We start from the raw sequence: 16,084 nt of genomic DNA, 5'->3' as shown, positions 1-16,084 counted from the left end.
TTTAACTGCTAGACCACCAGGGAAGTCCCTTAACCTTAGATTTGTAAGTCATTTTGTAAATCATTATTGTTTAGTCACTAAGTTGTGTCTGACTCTTTGCGACCCCATGGACTGTAGCCCACCAGGCTCCTTCCGTCCATGGGATTCCCCAGGCAAGAAAAGCCATGAGTTTAACCTAATTTCTGTTTGAATATGTCTGAACACTCTTAGACCATGAATGCTGAAGCAAGTATTTCCCCTGTTGCATTGGCTACTGTAACAAAGCTGACTCTCTCTCACCTCAATTTAATTTTGAGGCATTCAGTGGAAGGTTACAAGCCAAATAGTCCACGACTGAGGTATACCTCACCCCCTGTAGCTGAAGGTTAAACCTGAAAAGTCCCCACAGAGAACCCTGACGGTGGGTACACAAAGCATGCTATAAATAGGCAGTGTCATCTGTCATTCCATCACGAGCAGCCACACGACACACCAAGGAACTGCACCTACTCAGGCTTCTCTGCACTGCCCTCAGCAGCAGATACGGCAACCTCTCGTTTTCCTTCTTAGAAGAGGCCCATCATTTCTGTTGATGGAGAGTGGCTTCTCAAAGAATTCCGTCTAAATAACAATGTCTTTTTCTACATAATCGATGTCATTTAAATAAATTAGACAATTTTTCTGTACACTTACAGAAATTAAGTGAGGTTTTTTTAAGAAATGACTCCATGAAAGTTAAACAAATAAAAAAATAGATTAGCAAACTATCTACTGTGTAGGACACTAAAAGACTTCTGTTTGAAGAGATTTATTTAAGCACTTTGCCAGTGAAATCGCACTTCTGAATGTTTATTTCCTAGTCATTTGAAAATCTTTCTATCATGATGTGTTTTACAAAAAAACTATGATTTGATTATCTTATCTTGGGCACATTAATAATAATTTGGGGGAAAACCTCTAGTGGATCATACCATTCACAGTTACATTTGAAATAGAAGTAAGTTTTCAATTAATATTATCAGTAACTTAAAATGTAACCAATCAGAAAAACCTGAGGTCACATTCACCTCTGTGATATCTGTGGGAAAAGGATTTGCTTCCAATGGATGGAGGAGCCTGGTGGGCTGCAGTCCATGGGGTCGCTAAGAGTCAGACACGACTGAGCGACTTCACTTTCACTTTTCACTTTCATGCATTGGAGAAGGAAATGGCAGCCCACTCCAGTGTTCTTGCCTGGAGAATCCCAGGGATGGGGGAGCCTGGCAGGCTGCCGTCTATGGGGTCGCTCAGAGTCGGACACGACTGAAGTGACTTAGCAGCAGCAGCAGCAGCGCAGTAAATGCAATGATGTGAACAAGATTTTTTAACTTGTTCTACAAAGTGGGTTCAACTGCTTAAATATTTAAATGTAGAAGTATATAAAATTGATTAAATGATTACAAATTATTCTTTCTTAACAAAGCAGGAACTTTTTAAAAGCATCTCATTATTTTCACAAGCATGAAAGGAATGTACTTTAATAAGAGTACATTGTATGAGGGACTTTCCTGGAGGTTCAGTGGTTAAGAATCTGCCTTGCAATGCAGGGGTTATGGGTTTGATCCCTGGTCAGGGAACTAAGATCCCCCATGCCACAGAGCAACTAAGCCCGAGAGCTTTAACTATTGAGCCCAGACGCTCTGGAGCCCATGTACCAAAACTAGCGAGTCCATATGTCTGCAGTGAAGATCCCTAATGCACAATTAAGACATGACACAGTCAAATAAATAAATATTTCTTTTAAAAAGTCCATTGTATGAAAATTTTCAAATTCAGGCTCAATAAATTCAAGCTGGCTGCTATTCCTGAGCTTGAATTATTGAGGCTTTAATATCATTATATTTTAGTTTGATCTTTAGAGAAATTCCTAGACAGAATTATAAACAATGCTCTCAGCCCTTACCATTCAGGTGCCTGGTTATCTGTTAGGTGACAAACTTGGAGAAGGTTGGACAAGTCAGACTACACTTAAGTATGATATGCAGCTATGCATTTTGTGATTCAAGTGCTAAACAAGCCAAGTCCTAATTTTAAGAACGTCAATTTGACACTTTTGACAGTGTTGAATTCATCAAAATATTTGGGAATGCAGTGGGCGTAAAAGACTAAAGAGTTGCATCTTCAGTGGTAGGGCCAAGGATTGGGATTATATTACAACAATGGAACAGTTACTGGGCTCAAAGATAGGATGACAATAGAGATTTTGTTTTTTTTTTTAAAAAAAAGAGGGGGGAGGGAGTGAAGGATAAGAGAGAGAGGAAGTTAAAAATGAACTAAGGAATGAACAAACAGATTTCAATTGATTATCTTTTCGCACTTGGAAAAAAAAGGGTTTCAAGCTGTGAAGTCTAAAGAACTGTTATAATCATGAACCGAAAAGTATAATAAGCAATAAAGAAGCTCAAAAAAAATACTCATTTAAAAAAGCGACTTCTGTTCTGAACATGTGCTCATCTTTTCCTAAATGATTCCACCCCCATGAATGAAACAGCATTGCCGGGGTCTCTTTTTTCATACAAACAGAAAACTCGTGAAAACCCAACTCAGGCATCTTTCATTCAATCATGTAAGTGACTGTTCAGTTTTATAAAACTCTATTCAAACTTGACTTTATCAACTCAATTTTATTCTAAGTATCTATCAGGTTTTTACCCAAGTCTTTTACCTTCAACTGAAATATCCTGAATAGCAAAGCGCAGGATGATGGTCCAGATCATACCCAGCGTCATCTTCACGTTGCCATCAACAATTTCTTTAGGTAAGAAAAAACAACAAAAAAAGAGGTTAAAGATAACATAATCAGTATATACAGTTTTCCTATGAGTCTTCTATAGGTTTTGATTTCAGAGCTATTGGAAAATAACATATGGAAAGACCAGTTTCTGTTTTTGTAAGTGTTGTGGCATGTCTAGTTATAAATGTGGTATTCATAACCAAATGTCTCCAGTTTAAATTCTAAGTTAATAATGAGCACAGATCTTGCATATGCAAAGTCACTGAAAACAACCCAGGGATTTCCCAGGTTTAAAGACTAGATGTGCTAAGGTTCTAAATAATCAAACACAGAGAACACAGACTCATCTTTACTCTGATTCTTCTCCTCAAGCTCCCCAGTTGGCAGGCTATCGGATTCAGTTGCAAAATAAATGAATGGCAGGGTAGTCTCAGCTCCCACTAGACTCACCAGGACTCCCAATCTCCCACAGATAATGGAGATCCTTCTTATTAGTTCTTATTAAGAGTCACTGGGCTGAGGAAACCATAATTCAAAAAAACACATGTACCCCAATGTTCACTGCAGTACTATTTACAACAGCCAGGACACGGAAGCAACCTAGATGTCCACTGACAGATGAATGGATAGAAAAGTTGTATGAAGTTCCCTGGTGGCACAGAGAGTAGAGTCTGCCTACAATGCAGGAGACCCAGGTTCTATCCCTGGGTCAGGAAGATCTCCTGGAGAAGGAAATGGCAACCCACTCCAGTATTCTTTCCTAGAGAATCCCCATGGACAGAGGAACCTGGCAGGCTACAGTCCATGGGGTTGTGAAGAGTTGGACCCAACTGAGCGACTTCACATATTTACAAGGGACTATTACTCAGTCATAAAAAGGAATGAAATTGAGTCAGCTATAGTAATGTGGATGAACCTAAAGTATGGTATACAGAGTGAAGTAGGTCAGAAAGAGAAAAACAAATATCGTATATTAATGCATATATATGCAATCTACAAAAATGGTACTAATGAATCCATTTGCAGAGCAGGAACACAGATGCAGACGTAGAGAACAGACTTGTGCACACAGCAGGGGAAGTTCGTCTTAGGACGAACTAAGAGAAGAGCACTGATTTATATATACTACGATGTATAAAATATGTAGCTACTGGGAAGAAGCTGCTGTATGGCACAGGGAGCTCAGCTCGGTGCTCTGTGATAACCTAAAGGGGCGGGATGCAGACAGTGAGAGGGAGGCTCCAGAGGGAGGGGATATATGTACAAATACAGCTGATTCACACTGTTGTATGGCAGAAACTAACACAACATTGTAAAGCAATTATACTCCAGTTTTTAAGAAAACTCACTGGGCTGTATAAACTCTTTCTCCTTCAGATGATTAGTCTGACTCTATTCGTTTTTTTGCACAAAGCATTAAGAGTTTCTCTTTATTATGTGTAATATAGGAAAAATTATTCAAATTAAAATTACTTTTTAAGGAATGTCACATGCTCTGATTCTTTTCATTGCTGATCACCTCAGTTCCTCCACAGCCATAATCTTTAAGCTGTGATATTTTTCAAACAGAGCTTTTGTCCAGTCCACAGTTGTCGTATCTGTCAGCCTTGCCACAATTATTTTAGTTGGGCCTTTTTGATTGCCAATGGAATACAGACACGCTTCAAAATTCCCCATCTGTACTCTTTAGGAGCCAATTTTCTAAAGCAGTTTACTTCAGGACCATGTTTAGGGTCAGGAGATGGATCTGTCTAGTTCTGAATCTGACACCCTCTAAAAATGTATTAAGGCTTCCCAGATGGCTCAGTGATAAAGAATCTGCCTGACAACGCAGGTGATGCAGATTCAATCCCTGGGTCGGGAAGATCCCCTGGAAAAGGAAATGGCAACCCACTCCAGTATTCTTGCCTAGAAATTCCATGGACAGAGGAACCTGGTGGGCTACAGTTCATGGGGTTGCAAAGAGTCGGACATGACTGAGCACACACACACACAAATGCATGAAGTTCAAATCACATCCTAAGTTATCACATCCTAGAACAATAAGATCATTGGGAAAATGGCAATATCTTCTTAAAATCTGGACACTGTGTTCTCAAGATAAATGCCTAAAAAAAGAAGCCATCTTTGTTTCATGTCAATGTTAAAAATAAGCGCTAAATCAATACAGCTAATAAGTCAATGTTAAAAATAAGCACTAAATCAATACAGCTAATAAGTTAAAAGCTTAATATACGAGGGGAAAGTATCAGCTCTATTTGACTCTATTCTTTTCAAACAGCCCTAGAGCCTTGTCTCCTGTGCAGGTATCCAGAGCTTGGCAAAGAGGCTGACACAGTAGACGGCGGGAGGGAACGGGGAGGGAAGAAGCAACCAGCTGCAGGCCCACTGCCCTATGGGGAGGTTGGTGCACTTTCCCATCACACCCCATTTACCTTCTGCCCCGATGGACACCAGCTTCACGCCTTTGCTGGCTATGTAATCCAAGGCTTTGTTGACATTAGCGATTTTGTGGAATCGCATTTTTCCTCGGTCAGGTTTGGGCAGCCTTTCCCCTGTCGGGTGAAAAGAGAATCGTGTAGACGCAGAGAAAAGAGCCCCTTGATGCGGAATGAAGATGACAAAATTCAGAGCACACGCCCTCCTTAAACAAAAATCGTTATCTGACTGTTCCTCGTGTGTCTCTAGTTTCTGTAAATCACAGTACTTTCAAGATAAAATGGACCAGAGCAGAAGCTGTGCTATGAAGTCCTTATGCTTTTCAGACCTGCTGGGAGAGCCTTGTTTGGTCTATGAGCCAATGTTTAAATAAGAGAGAAGCCAGCTGGGGCCCCCGCAGCAATTGGAGTAGCTGACCAGCTATAAGAAGAAGTCAGGGAGCCTCATTCAAATTGCAGGGCTCATCTCAGACACGGGAGTATGAGGATATCCGGGCAGCCCTGCCTTCATCCATTCTCCAGTCCAATGTCTAAACCAGCTAGCTGACATTCAGGGCAAGGTATAACCCCTCAGAAACTTTGACTCCTGTTTGCAGAGTTAAGCCAATGTGTACACTGGCTTTTGGCATCAAAGACAATTTTTGGAATACACACTAGCTGGACTAAACCTGGACAGGGCAGCCTGGTGAGGAGTTATATAAATGTCATTTCTCTTCTCTCATTCTGTTTCGAGGTGGGTGGCAGAAACATTATTTTAATAAGTCCGTTTTAAACAGAATTCGCTCCTCTTTTAGAAGAGAAAAATAACTCCAGACAGATTGCTCTTTGGAAAGTTTTCTTTGCCAATAATACCATGTTCTTGCCCAGCCAGGTTCAAAGGGAGCTTTTTTGAAAAAAAAAAAAAAAACAAAAAAAAACACAGATGCATATATATCTACTGCTCAGACAAAATGGGTATAACACCTACAAAAAATGTTTAAACTCACCTGAGATGACTTCCAAAAGTAGCATGAGCTTAAGGCCATTCCGGAAATCTTCCTCGATGTTCTCGATCTGAGTGCCAGCTTTCCTGAGGTGGGAGTTGCACCAGGCAGTAAAGGTCTGCAACAAGAAGCAAACAGTGCTGAGCACAGCTCTGTCCGCACCCAGTGCCCCTCTGTGTGGACCACACCCAGCGTCGCACACCTTCTGGGCCATAGGAGGCTGGGGCATCTTGGAATTAGATAGAAAGAACGATTTGCAGCCCAAAGGTAAGATATAAGTAACATTTCCTCTTTAGAGACAAAGAAAAGGAAGTCATTTATTTGGTCTAACCACTTGAGGAATTTTTGTTCAGTTTAAACAGGTACTACTTTTGGAATTAACACATACACACTACTATATGTAAAGTGGATAACCAATAAGGACCTAGTGTATGGCACAGGGAATTATATTCAACAGTTTGTAATAACCTATAATGGAAAACTGCAAGGAGATCCAACCAGTCCATTCTGAAGGAGATCAGCCCTGGGACTTCTTTGGAAGGAATGATGCTAAAGCTGAAACTCCAGTACTTTGGCCACCTCAGGCGAAGAGTTGACTCATTGGAAAAGACTCTGATGCTGGGAGGGATTGGGGGCAGGAGGAGAGGGGACGACAGAGGATGAGATGGCTGGATGGCATCACTGACTCGATGGACGTGAGTCTCAGTGAACTCTGGGAGTTGGTGATGGACAGGGAGGCCTGGCGTGCTGCTATTCATGGGGTCGCAAAGAGTCAGACACGACTGAGCAACTAATCTGATAATGGAAAAGAATCTGAAAAAGAATATATATTTATATTTATATATATATATATATATATATATATATATATATATATACACACACACACATACACGCATATATCCTCCTCAAAGCACTGCATGAAGGAACTATTCTGTGCCCAGTCACTTCAGTTGTGTCTGACTCTTTGCAACCCATGGACTGTAGCCCACCAGGCTCCTCTGTCAATGGGATTTTCCAGGCAAGAATACTGGAGTGGGTTGCCATTTCCTCCTCCAGGGAATCTACCCCACTTAGGGATTGAATCGGCATCTCCTCTGTCTCCTTCACTGCAGGCAGATTCTTTACAGCTGAGCCATAGGGGAAGTTCGTGTGTATATATATATATATATATATATATACTACACACACACACACAAACACACACATATATGCATATATATATATATATATACACACACACACAAACACATACATATACATATATATACACACACACACATATATATATATACACACACATATATATATGTAACTGAATCTCTGTGCTGTATACCTGTTAGTAAATCAACTATACTTCAATAAAAAAATAATAAAAAATTTTTTAAAGGTACTGTGTTTCTATACCAATGCCGTTGCCTTCTGAAAACCTCTTACTCTGTAAGAAAGACAGATTAAATTAGGATGTGCATACAAGAAAAATCTATGTGCTTACAGAACAGATGAATAAATAACCCTTAGAGAATGTTCAAAATGTCATACTTTAGAGCAGAAGGTGGGAGGCACTGTGTAGTAGGAAGGGGAAGAAAAGAGGGACTCATAACCACTAATTATCTACAACTAGTTTATCCTGGATGAACAACAGTTTTAAGCTAGTAACTGAATCAATTAAACAAATTTGCAGCATAGTCAATCATTACTAATAATAATAACAGCAAGAGTAATAATAGTGACCTCCTACTGGCATACTCCAGGCCTTGGGTTAGACCCCAGATTTCAAAGACAATTAGATAGAGTTCTGCCCTAGAAAGGTTCAGATTCCAGTCAAGTTAAGAAATAACTAGAGCAATATTAAGCAGAAATATGAATGATATACTAAGGGGTATCCAAAGTCATTCTGTTTATTTTTCAAGCTTCTTTTAACTTGGCTTCCACTTGTGCACTATTTCCTGCCAAAACCAGATTAGAAATGCTTCTGGCAGCTGCTGGCTAAGAATGCAAACTGTCCCCTTGTCACACAACAGCTGCTGGGCTCAAGAACAAAGTGCCCGGCACACCACGCTGGAGGGAGACACACAAGTAGGGTTTGTGCTGTAGATAAGAAAATAAACCTCTCAGAAACAGACTTTTTCCAAGTTAGAATACAAAAAGACAGAGCTTCCATTAAAATGATTTTCCTGGGTAATAAAAAGGATTTTCAAATTTGACTAATAGTTATTTCAAGCACTATGTGAAAGGAATTTGCAGCAGCATAGATGGACTTGGAGATTATCACACCAAGTGAAGTAAGTCAGAAAGAGAAAGACAAATACCACAGGATAGCACTTCTATGTGGAATCTAAAATATGACACAAATTAACTTATCTACAAAACAGAAACGACTCACAAACACAGAGATCAGATTTGTGGTTGCCAAGGGGGAGGGGGTCAGGGGTCAGGAGAGAGATGGATTGGAAGGTTAGATAGTAGATGCAAACCATTGTATATAGAACGAATAAACAAGAAGGTCCTAACTGTAGATAGCACAGAGAACTATATTCAATATCCTGTGATAAATCACAGTGGAAAAGAACACGAAAAAGAATGAATATATATGTATAACTAAATCACTCTCCTGTACAGAAGAAATTAACACAACATTGCAAATGAACTCTACTTCAATAAAATAAAAAAAGAAATATGTGATGGCATTAAATTCTAGGGTAAAAAGAAAACGTAGGTATTTTCTTAGATTTACAATAATAAATGTTACTGTGAGAGCCTAAACTAATAATTATTTCTCCCAAAACACACCTAAACTTTATTCCAGTCTAAACAGAGCAATACCCTAAGTCATATACTCTAGATCTGCACCTAATCCATATGATAGTCACTGACACACATATTTAAATATAATTAATTAAAATTAAAGGAAATTAAAATTTTAGTTCCCCAGCTGCACAAGCCACATTTCAAGTGCTCAAAAGCTACACAGGACTAGTGGCGGCTATGTTGGATAGAGTAGACATGGAACCTGAAAGTTCTACTGGACAGTGCTAGTCTAGATAATCATCATTTCTGTTGTGAAGCTAAGATTATTAACAAGAGTCTATTATCACCTATCTATTATTTCAAGAATCTATTATTCAAAATTCAAGGGGTACAGAAAGGTATAAAGGAGAAAGCTTCCCTCTCCACTCCTGGTCACCCAGTTCTCGGTCGCCCAGTTTCCTTCCCCAGAGGGAACAACAAAGAGATTTCAGTTTCTTGCGTTTCTCTTCAACAACATTCTACACATGTGTAAACACAGATACATACATCATTTTCTCTATCCCTTTAACATAAATCATAATATACACATTGTTCTGCACCTGAATTTTTAATTTATGGCTGATTCATGTCAATGTATGGCAAAAACCACTACAATATTGTAAAGTAATTAGCCTCCAATTAAAATAAATTAAGAAAATAAACATTTAGCAATTGCTTTAACCAAAAAAAAAAAAAGAAAGAAAAATATAACCCAGGGATCATTCACTATTAACAAAGATCACTCCTTTTTATGGCTGCATAGTATTCCATTATTGTAAATATACCATCTTTTTTGAACTAGTTCCTTGGATGAACGTTTTAGGCTGCTTTCAGATAACCAAGTTCATATAGTTAAAAAACTTCCCAGGCCCCATTTTCAGCAAGCAAAACTACTTTGAAAGTAGTTTTTCAGTTTTTTTCTGACAATACTGAGACTAACCATATTCTTAATCTTTTGGGAAAGGCCCAAGAGAATATGGCAGGTTGTGATTTTTTTTAATGGAATTGATAGAGGAAAAAATTTAAAACTCAACTCAGAAAACTCAGCTCAAAAAAAATCTTTATTGAGTTGTCTTTATCTCGATTCTACTTTAAAATGTGCAAATATTGCTGGTGTAAATTTCCTTACTTTGTTACCATGTTATTTAAGGCCCTTCATAATACAAGTATCAGAAGCACTTCTGGATAGAGCCCCAAGTCTGTTCATGAAGTCAGTGTAGTTCCTGACCCCCCCACTGCGGAACACTGTGAACGTCTGTTGGATACCACCTTTTTATAGGCATGCTTTCGATGAAGGTAATTTACCATAGATAATTATTCAGTTGTGCTAAGCCAGAGAATGAATTGAATCTACAAGGTCAATTTCGTCAGTTAAGTGTAATGAAGTTTCACTTTCTTTAATGAGTATTCTGAAGGGCCAATAAAGGTGGTGACTGACTAACTTCAATGCAAAAAAGGACCCCAATGGCTTTGGGATAATAGCTTGCAAAGAGGCCAGTGCATTCTGAAAAGGGATTTTAAGCTTTATTAGACTGTTTAATTTTCACTCTATTTACAGTTTTCATTACCGTGGCCCACAGAGGCCGTTTCCATGCCTTCCCCATTGTCCCCTGCTTCCGTAAAAAGCTGCAAATCATGGAGCAGATAAAAACGAAAGCCATCACAGCAACAAAATCCCGCACATTGTACCCAAAAGGCATCTTCGTGGATTTTCTTGTTACTTGATGGCAACGTGCATCTTTAAGGTCCCTGCAAACTAAATCTTGGAGAACTGAAATGGAACAAAGGTATGTCCATGTGGTTTTGAAAGGAGGCTCCTTGGGTCAAACCAGATTACCAAGGCAAGTGTCCTTTCTTAAAAGGAATGGTGTTCTATAAACCAGACACAGTCCATCGAGGAAAGAGGTCAATGTCCTCCAGCCTAGAGTCCATCTCAGATGCTGCCTCGTCACATTAAGGCTCTCTAACCTCCTCCCTTGCCTCCAACTCGAACCTCCCTCTATCTGTCTCCTAGAAAAGAGCTACTTCTCTGCTCCTGTTTACCTAGTGATAAACACATATACTTTTTTTTTTAGTATTCATTTACTTGGCTGTCAGGTTTTAGTTGTGGCTCCAGGATCTTTTGTTGCAGCATACAAGCTCTCGAGTTGTGGCTCTTGGGCTTAATTGCTCCATAAGCATGTGGGATCTTCCCAGACCAAGGACTGAACCCGTGTCCCCTACATTGGCAGGCGGATTCTTAGCCATTGGACCACCAGGGAAGTCTCTATAGATCCTTTCTGCATCTTAAAATAAAGCACATTAAAACAATCTTTCTGAGCCACACAAAGAGAACCAAGATGGGAAAACACATAACCATCTACTCACAGATAGAAAAGGCTGACGTTCCTTCTCATCCTTCTCACTCTCCTAAGATACTCATGACAAAGCTAAGGGAATGATGGACCTTAGAGATGATCCTACTAACTGAAGTAAGTCAGAGAAAAACAAGTATCATAAGATATTGCTTATATAGAGAGTTTTTTTAAAAAAAGGAATACAAATGAATTTATATACAAAACAGGAATAGACTCACAGACACAGAAAATAAACTTATGGTTACCAAAGGGGAAGGGGGGAGGATAAATTAGGAGTTTGGAATTCACAGATACACTCTACTATGTATAAAATAGATAACCAACAAGGACCTCCTGTATGGCACAGGAAACTATACTTAATATTTTGTAATAACCTATAAGGGAAAAGAATCTGAAAAAGAATAGACATAAGTATAACTGAATCACTCTGCTGTACACCTGAAATTAACCCTTTAATCAATTATACTTCAATAAAAAATAAAATAAATACATATGGATTTATTTCTTTAAAAGCTAAGGGAATGAGTGTTCAGTCACTGAAAGATGGAAAGGCATGGGAGTCTTTGTCTCACTGTGTATATATTCCTTTGGCAGAGGAGTAAATAATAGCATTTCGCCCTGAAATATACAGAATCATAACCCATGAGTCACCGGCCAGGAAGGACAGTGGGTGCAGATTGGTCTCCCTGCTCATATGGCACCCTCCCTGGCCATTGTACTGAAACTCTGAAAAAACAGAGAGCAGAGGAAAACAACTGGGGGTTAAGGCTCTGTGGCCACGACTTGTAGTATTATGTTTTCATGTGAAAAGTCTGAAGGATATTCAAATGATCAGCAAGTGCACCTCCATTGTACTCCTGAACATAATCTAGAGAGCCAGAAAACGCTCTTCAACCCCTAAAACATGGTGGTTGAGAAAAATGTCAGTTGGAATGGCCAAAACCTGGAAGCAACCTAAATGTCCATTGACAGATGAATGGATAAAGAAGATGTGGTCCATATATACAATGGAACACTACTCAGTCATAATAAAGAATGAAATAATGCCACCTGCAGCGACTGGATGCACCTAGAGATTGTCCTACTAAGCAAAGTGTGTCTGAGAAAAACAGATATCATATGACATCACTTATATGTCTATCTAAATATGACACAAATGAACTTATTTACAAAACAGAAACAGATTCACAGACACAAAACAAACTTACAGTTACCAAAGAAGAAAGGTTGGGGGAAGGGGTAAATTAGAGGAGTTTGGGATTAACACATACACACTGCTGCTGCTGCTGCTAAGTCACTTCAGTCGTGTCCGACTCTGTGCGACCCCATAGACGGCCACCCACCAGGCTCCTCTGTCCCTGGGATTCTCCAGGCAAGAACACTGGAGTGGGTTTCCATTTCCTTCTCCAACACATACACACTGCTATATATAAAACAGATGACCAAAATGACCTGCTATATAGCACAGGGAACTCTACACCTGAAACACGCTAGAAATCAACTGTACTCTAATATAATATAAAATCTTTTTTAAAAGAAAGAAAAATGTCAGTTGTAGGAGTTTCCTAAGAATATCTGTTAGCTTGCTATCTCCATTCAGAAACCACACCTTCTTCTTTGAAGAACTTACTAGCAAAGTTCCCAGTCCATAGAAACTCTGTTGCCTTTCTCAAAGTTAAATTATATGTCATGATAATCAGTACACTGTGCTTAATGACCAAAAAGTACTTATATCCTCACTGAAATGTCGAGATACGCTTGAGTTATTGAACATTATGCATTTGTATTTAGTTTCTTTTTAAGTTAATTAAGCCTACAGATATAACAACCTACATTGTAGATAATTCCAAAGAGAGAGGGGAAAACAACATCTTTCCATGAAAATGAGTAATATCTGTGATTAATTATATTGTTAAAATAATACAAGTTTGCATCTCTACCTTGGAGATATCGTCATCTGACACAAAAAAGGACCAAAAGAAAAAAAAAATCAATCCTGAATCTGACACATTTCTCTCAATATGAGTCCATTTCATGCCATCAGTTAATTATTAATTCTTCTAGCAATAAGGCTGTAGGACTGGGCTGGCTCCTGTAAGACTACCCTTGTTCAATTTACTATTCCATTTTCTCCAAACAAAAATCTGGCAACATAACATATCAATTTCCTTTATATTTTGTGAGCCAGCTTTTATTTTCATAATAACTACATAAAATACTAATTTGAGGTCACATTTCCTAACATGGAGACTCACTTCAGTCATTGGGCATTTCTGAATGAAACAGAACAGGGTTTACTGAGGGCTGGGGCATTTGGCACAGCAGCATGAAGTTTGGGCTAGGTAAGCCTGAATAACTTTCAGCTTTTACATCCACTAATTATAAAACAACATTGTCACTGAGAGTTTGGGGTTGGCAGATGCAAACTATTATATAAATAATGGATAAACAACAAAGCCCTACTCTATAGCACAGGGAGCTGTAATATATTCAATATCTTGAGATAAACCACAACAGAAAAGAATATTTTAAAAGAAAGAAATGTATATAAATAACTGAATCTCTTTGCTGTACAGTAGAAATTAATACAACACTGTAAATCAACTATACTTAAAAAGCAGCATTGTCTATCAGGTCAAAACCAGTTTAAGGCAGCATCAGAGTTTTCTACAATTTTGAGTTGCTTATCATTTACTGTCGTCCGTGAGTAAAGACATCAAGAGGGTCAGAGTGTGGATTCCTGGCCAGATCCTCTGGGCAAGACAACTGAGCCCCAGGTGAGCAGAAATAGTGGTCCCCAAGAGAGAGTGGAGGGCCCAGTCCAGCTCACTATCATGGCTTGGAACTCAGATTCTATTTCTGACTCTGACACCATGCAATTATTTGTCCTTCATGTCCTGACACTTTCCCAGCTACCAAAAAAATCGCCACGATCAACTTATGAAATAATTCAAAAGGTTATCAGGAGAAGAAATACAAAGGCCAGCTGGGCAACACAATCTATTATCAGAATAGCTCTGAACTGCCTCCTGCAAAAAACTATTGAAAACTACAACTCTGTTAAGTCAATTTTCTAACAACGCTCCATTTCTTTTTCTATTTACAATAATCATTATAACCGTGTTTTTTTTTCCACTTCACAAATTCCCAATTTTCCAGGATTGCTTCTAATTACTATCCTGGTCCTTTTTTAATATTTGAAAAGTAAGGCAGGGGGTGGGAGTGTCTAGGAAGATACACGCATTTTGTAAAATGTCTGGTTAAGGCAGGAGAAGTGGGGCAGCTCTGGCATTTTAAGTAAGGAGGCATTGCCCTCCTCAAGGGCAGGGAGCTGCTCCTCTGAGGGGGCAGATCCATGCAACCCACGTGGCTGGTAGAGGCAGCCCTGCTAGTTCACCTCAAAGTTTCCCCACCCCTCATCCAGGAAGACCCTGACCCACGCATCATGGAGGAACAGCCCTGGGTGAGTTTGCACGATGCCACAATGCCCGGAATCACATCAGAAAAACGCTCCAGAATCACATCAGAAAAATCAGCAGAGTGACCTTAAATTGAAAGGGTCAGACACTCTACCAACTTTAAAAACATTTAAAAGGTGTTTCTCAGGATCAGGGACGCAAGAGAACAGTCTGGTGGTTGTCAGGGGGAGGAGTAGGGAGAGGGATGGTGTGGAAGAGGGATAGAGTAGAAAGTTGGGGTTAGCAGATGCAAGCTTTTATATAGATAAAAACACCCACTGCTGTTCTCTTGTGCTCTTACATGATCTATATTTGCAAAATATCTTCCAGTCCCCTACAATTCATCATACTTCCCAACCAACTCATTGTATTAGGTTCATGGATCATTGCTTAGGAGAAGAAATAAGCCATGGGATTGGTAGAGGCAAACTATTATTTACAGGACGGATAAACAACAATGTTTTACTGTATAGCACAGAGATCTATATGCAAAAGTCTATGAGAAACCATAAGGGAAAAGGATATAAAAGAAAAGACTGTATACGTGCATGTAACTGAATCACTTTCCTGAACAGCAGTAACACAACCCTGTAAATCAAGTATATGTCAATTTTTAAAAAAGAACAAAATTTAATGCAATTGCAGGGGCAGGGGGAAAGGTGTTTCTGCTGGTGTTTAACATTAGAATAGCTCTCAGGACTCAGCAGTCACTCACAATGGTGAACAACTGTTCAGTACAATGAACATTGACTAATCATCAATCAAGATCATAATGATCTTTAAAAAATTCCAAATCTTCAAGGTTGCCAAGCACCCAGGCACACTTTTCAATTACACACAACATTTTAAAAACTTGAATCAAAGCTAGAAGTAAGTAAGTAGAAGAGTGTTCCTTCTAAGGACGCTGCATACGCTGCAATCAATTACCAGACATCTCGGAAGTCCATGTGGGGCCCTGACGTTCTCATAACCGGCATAACCAGGCAGCTAACAGCATGGTGGGTAGCCCTTTTATTCTCTGCCCATAAATCTCTGCTTAGTCTCCAAGATCCTGCTGGATAACACAGCACACAACAGCTCAGGTTAGCAGTCCCTAAAAACCACCAGTTCTAAAAGCCCGAGCTTGGCTCTGTGACCAACTCAGCGTCTGGTGTGGGCAAGTCAGCTCATCTTTCCTGTGACTTTTTTTTCTTTTTTTAAATTTCATTGAAGTACAACTGGCTTGCCATGTTGTGCTAATTTCTGCTGTATAGCAAAGTGACTCAGTTATACTCATATATATTTTCTTCATATTCTTTTTCATTAT

The 16,084-nt window shown here is 39.2% G+C and overlaps 1 protein-coding gene across 1 annotated transcript in view; it reads right to left on the bottom strand.

Moving 5' to 3' along the window:
• ACTN2 (actinin alpha 2) overlaps positions 1-16,084 on the bottom strand; it is a 75,645-nt gene that overhangs the window by 38,611 nt on the left and 20,950 nt on the right. Inside the window, exons 2-4 of the mRNA XM_006050163.4 lie at positions 6,177-6,291; positions 5,188-5,307; positions 2,684-2,770 (exon numbers count right to left, since the gene is read on the bottom strand). Coding sequence (XP_006050225.4) covers positions 2,684-2,770; positions 5,188-5,307; positions 6,177-6,291 — 322 coding nt within the window. The remainder of the gene's footprint in view (positions 1-2,683; positions 2,771-5,187; positions 5,308-6,176; positions 6,292-16,084) is intronic.

This window comes from Bubalus bubalis, chromosome 4, assembly GCF_019923935.1.
Source record: "Bubalus bubalis isolate 160015118507 breed Murrah chromosome 4, NDDB_SH_1, whole genome shotgun sequence".
NCBI lineage: Eukaryota > Metazoa > Chordata > Mammalia > Artiodactyla > Bovidae > Bubalus > Bubalus bubalis.
This window is presented reverse-complemented; position numbering and strand designations above follow the sequence as displayed.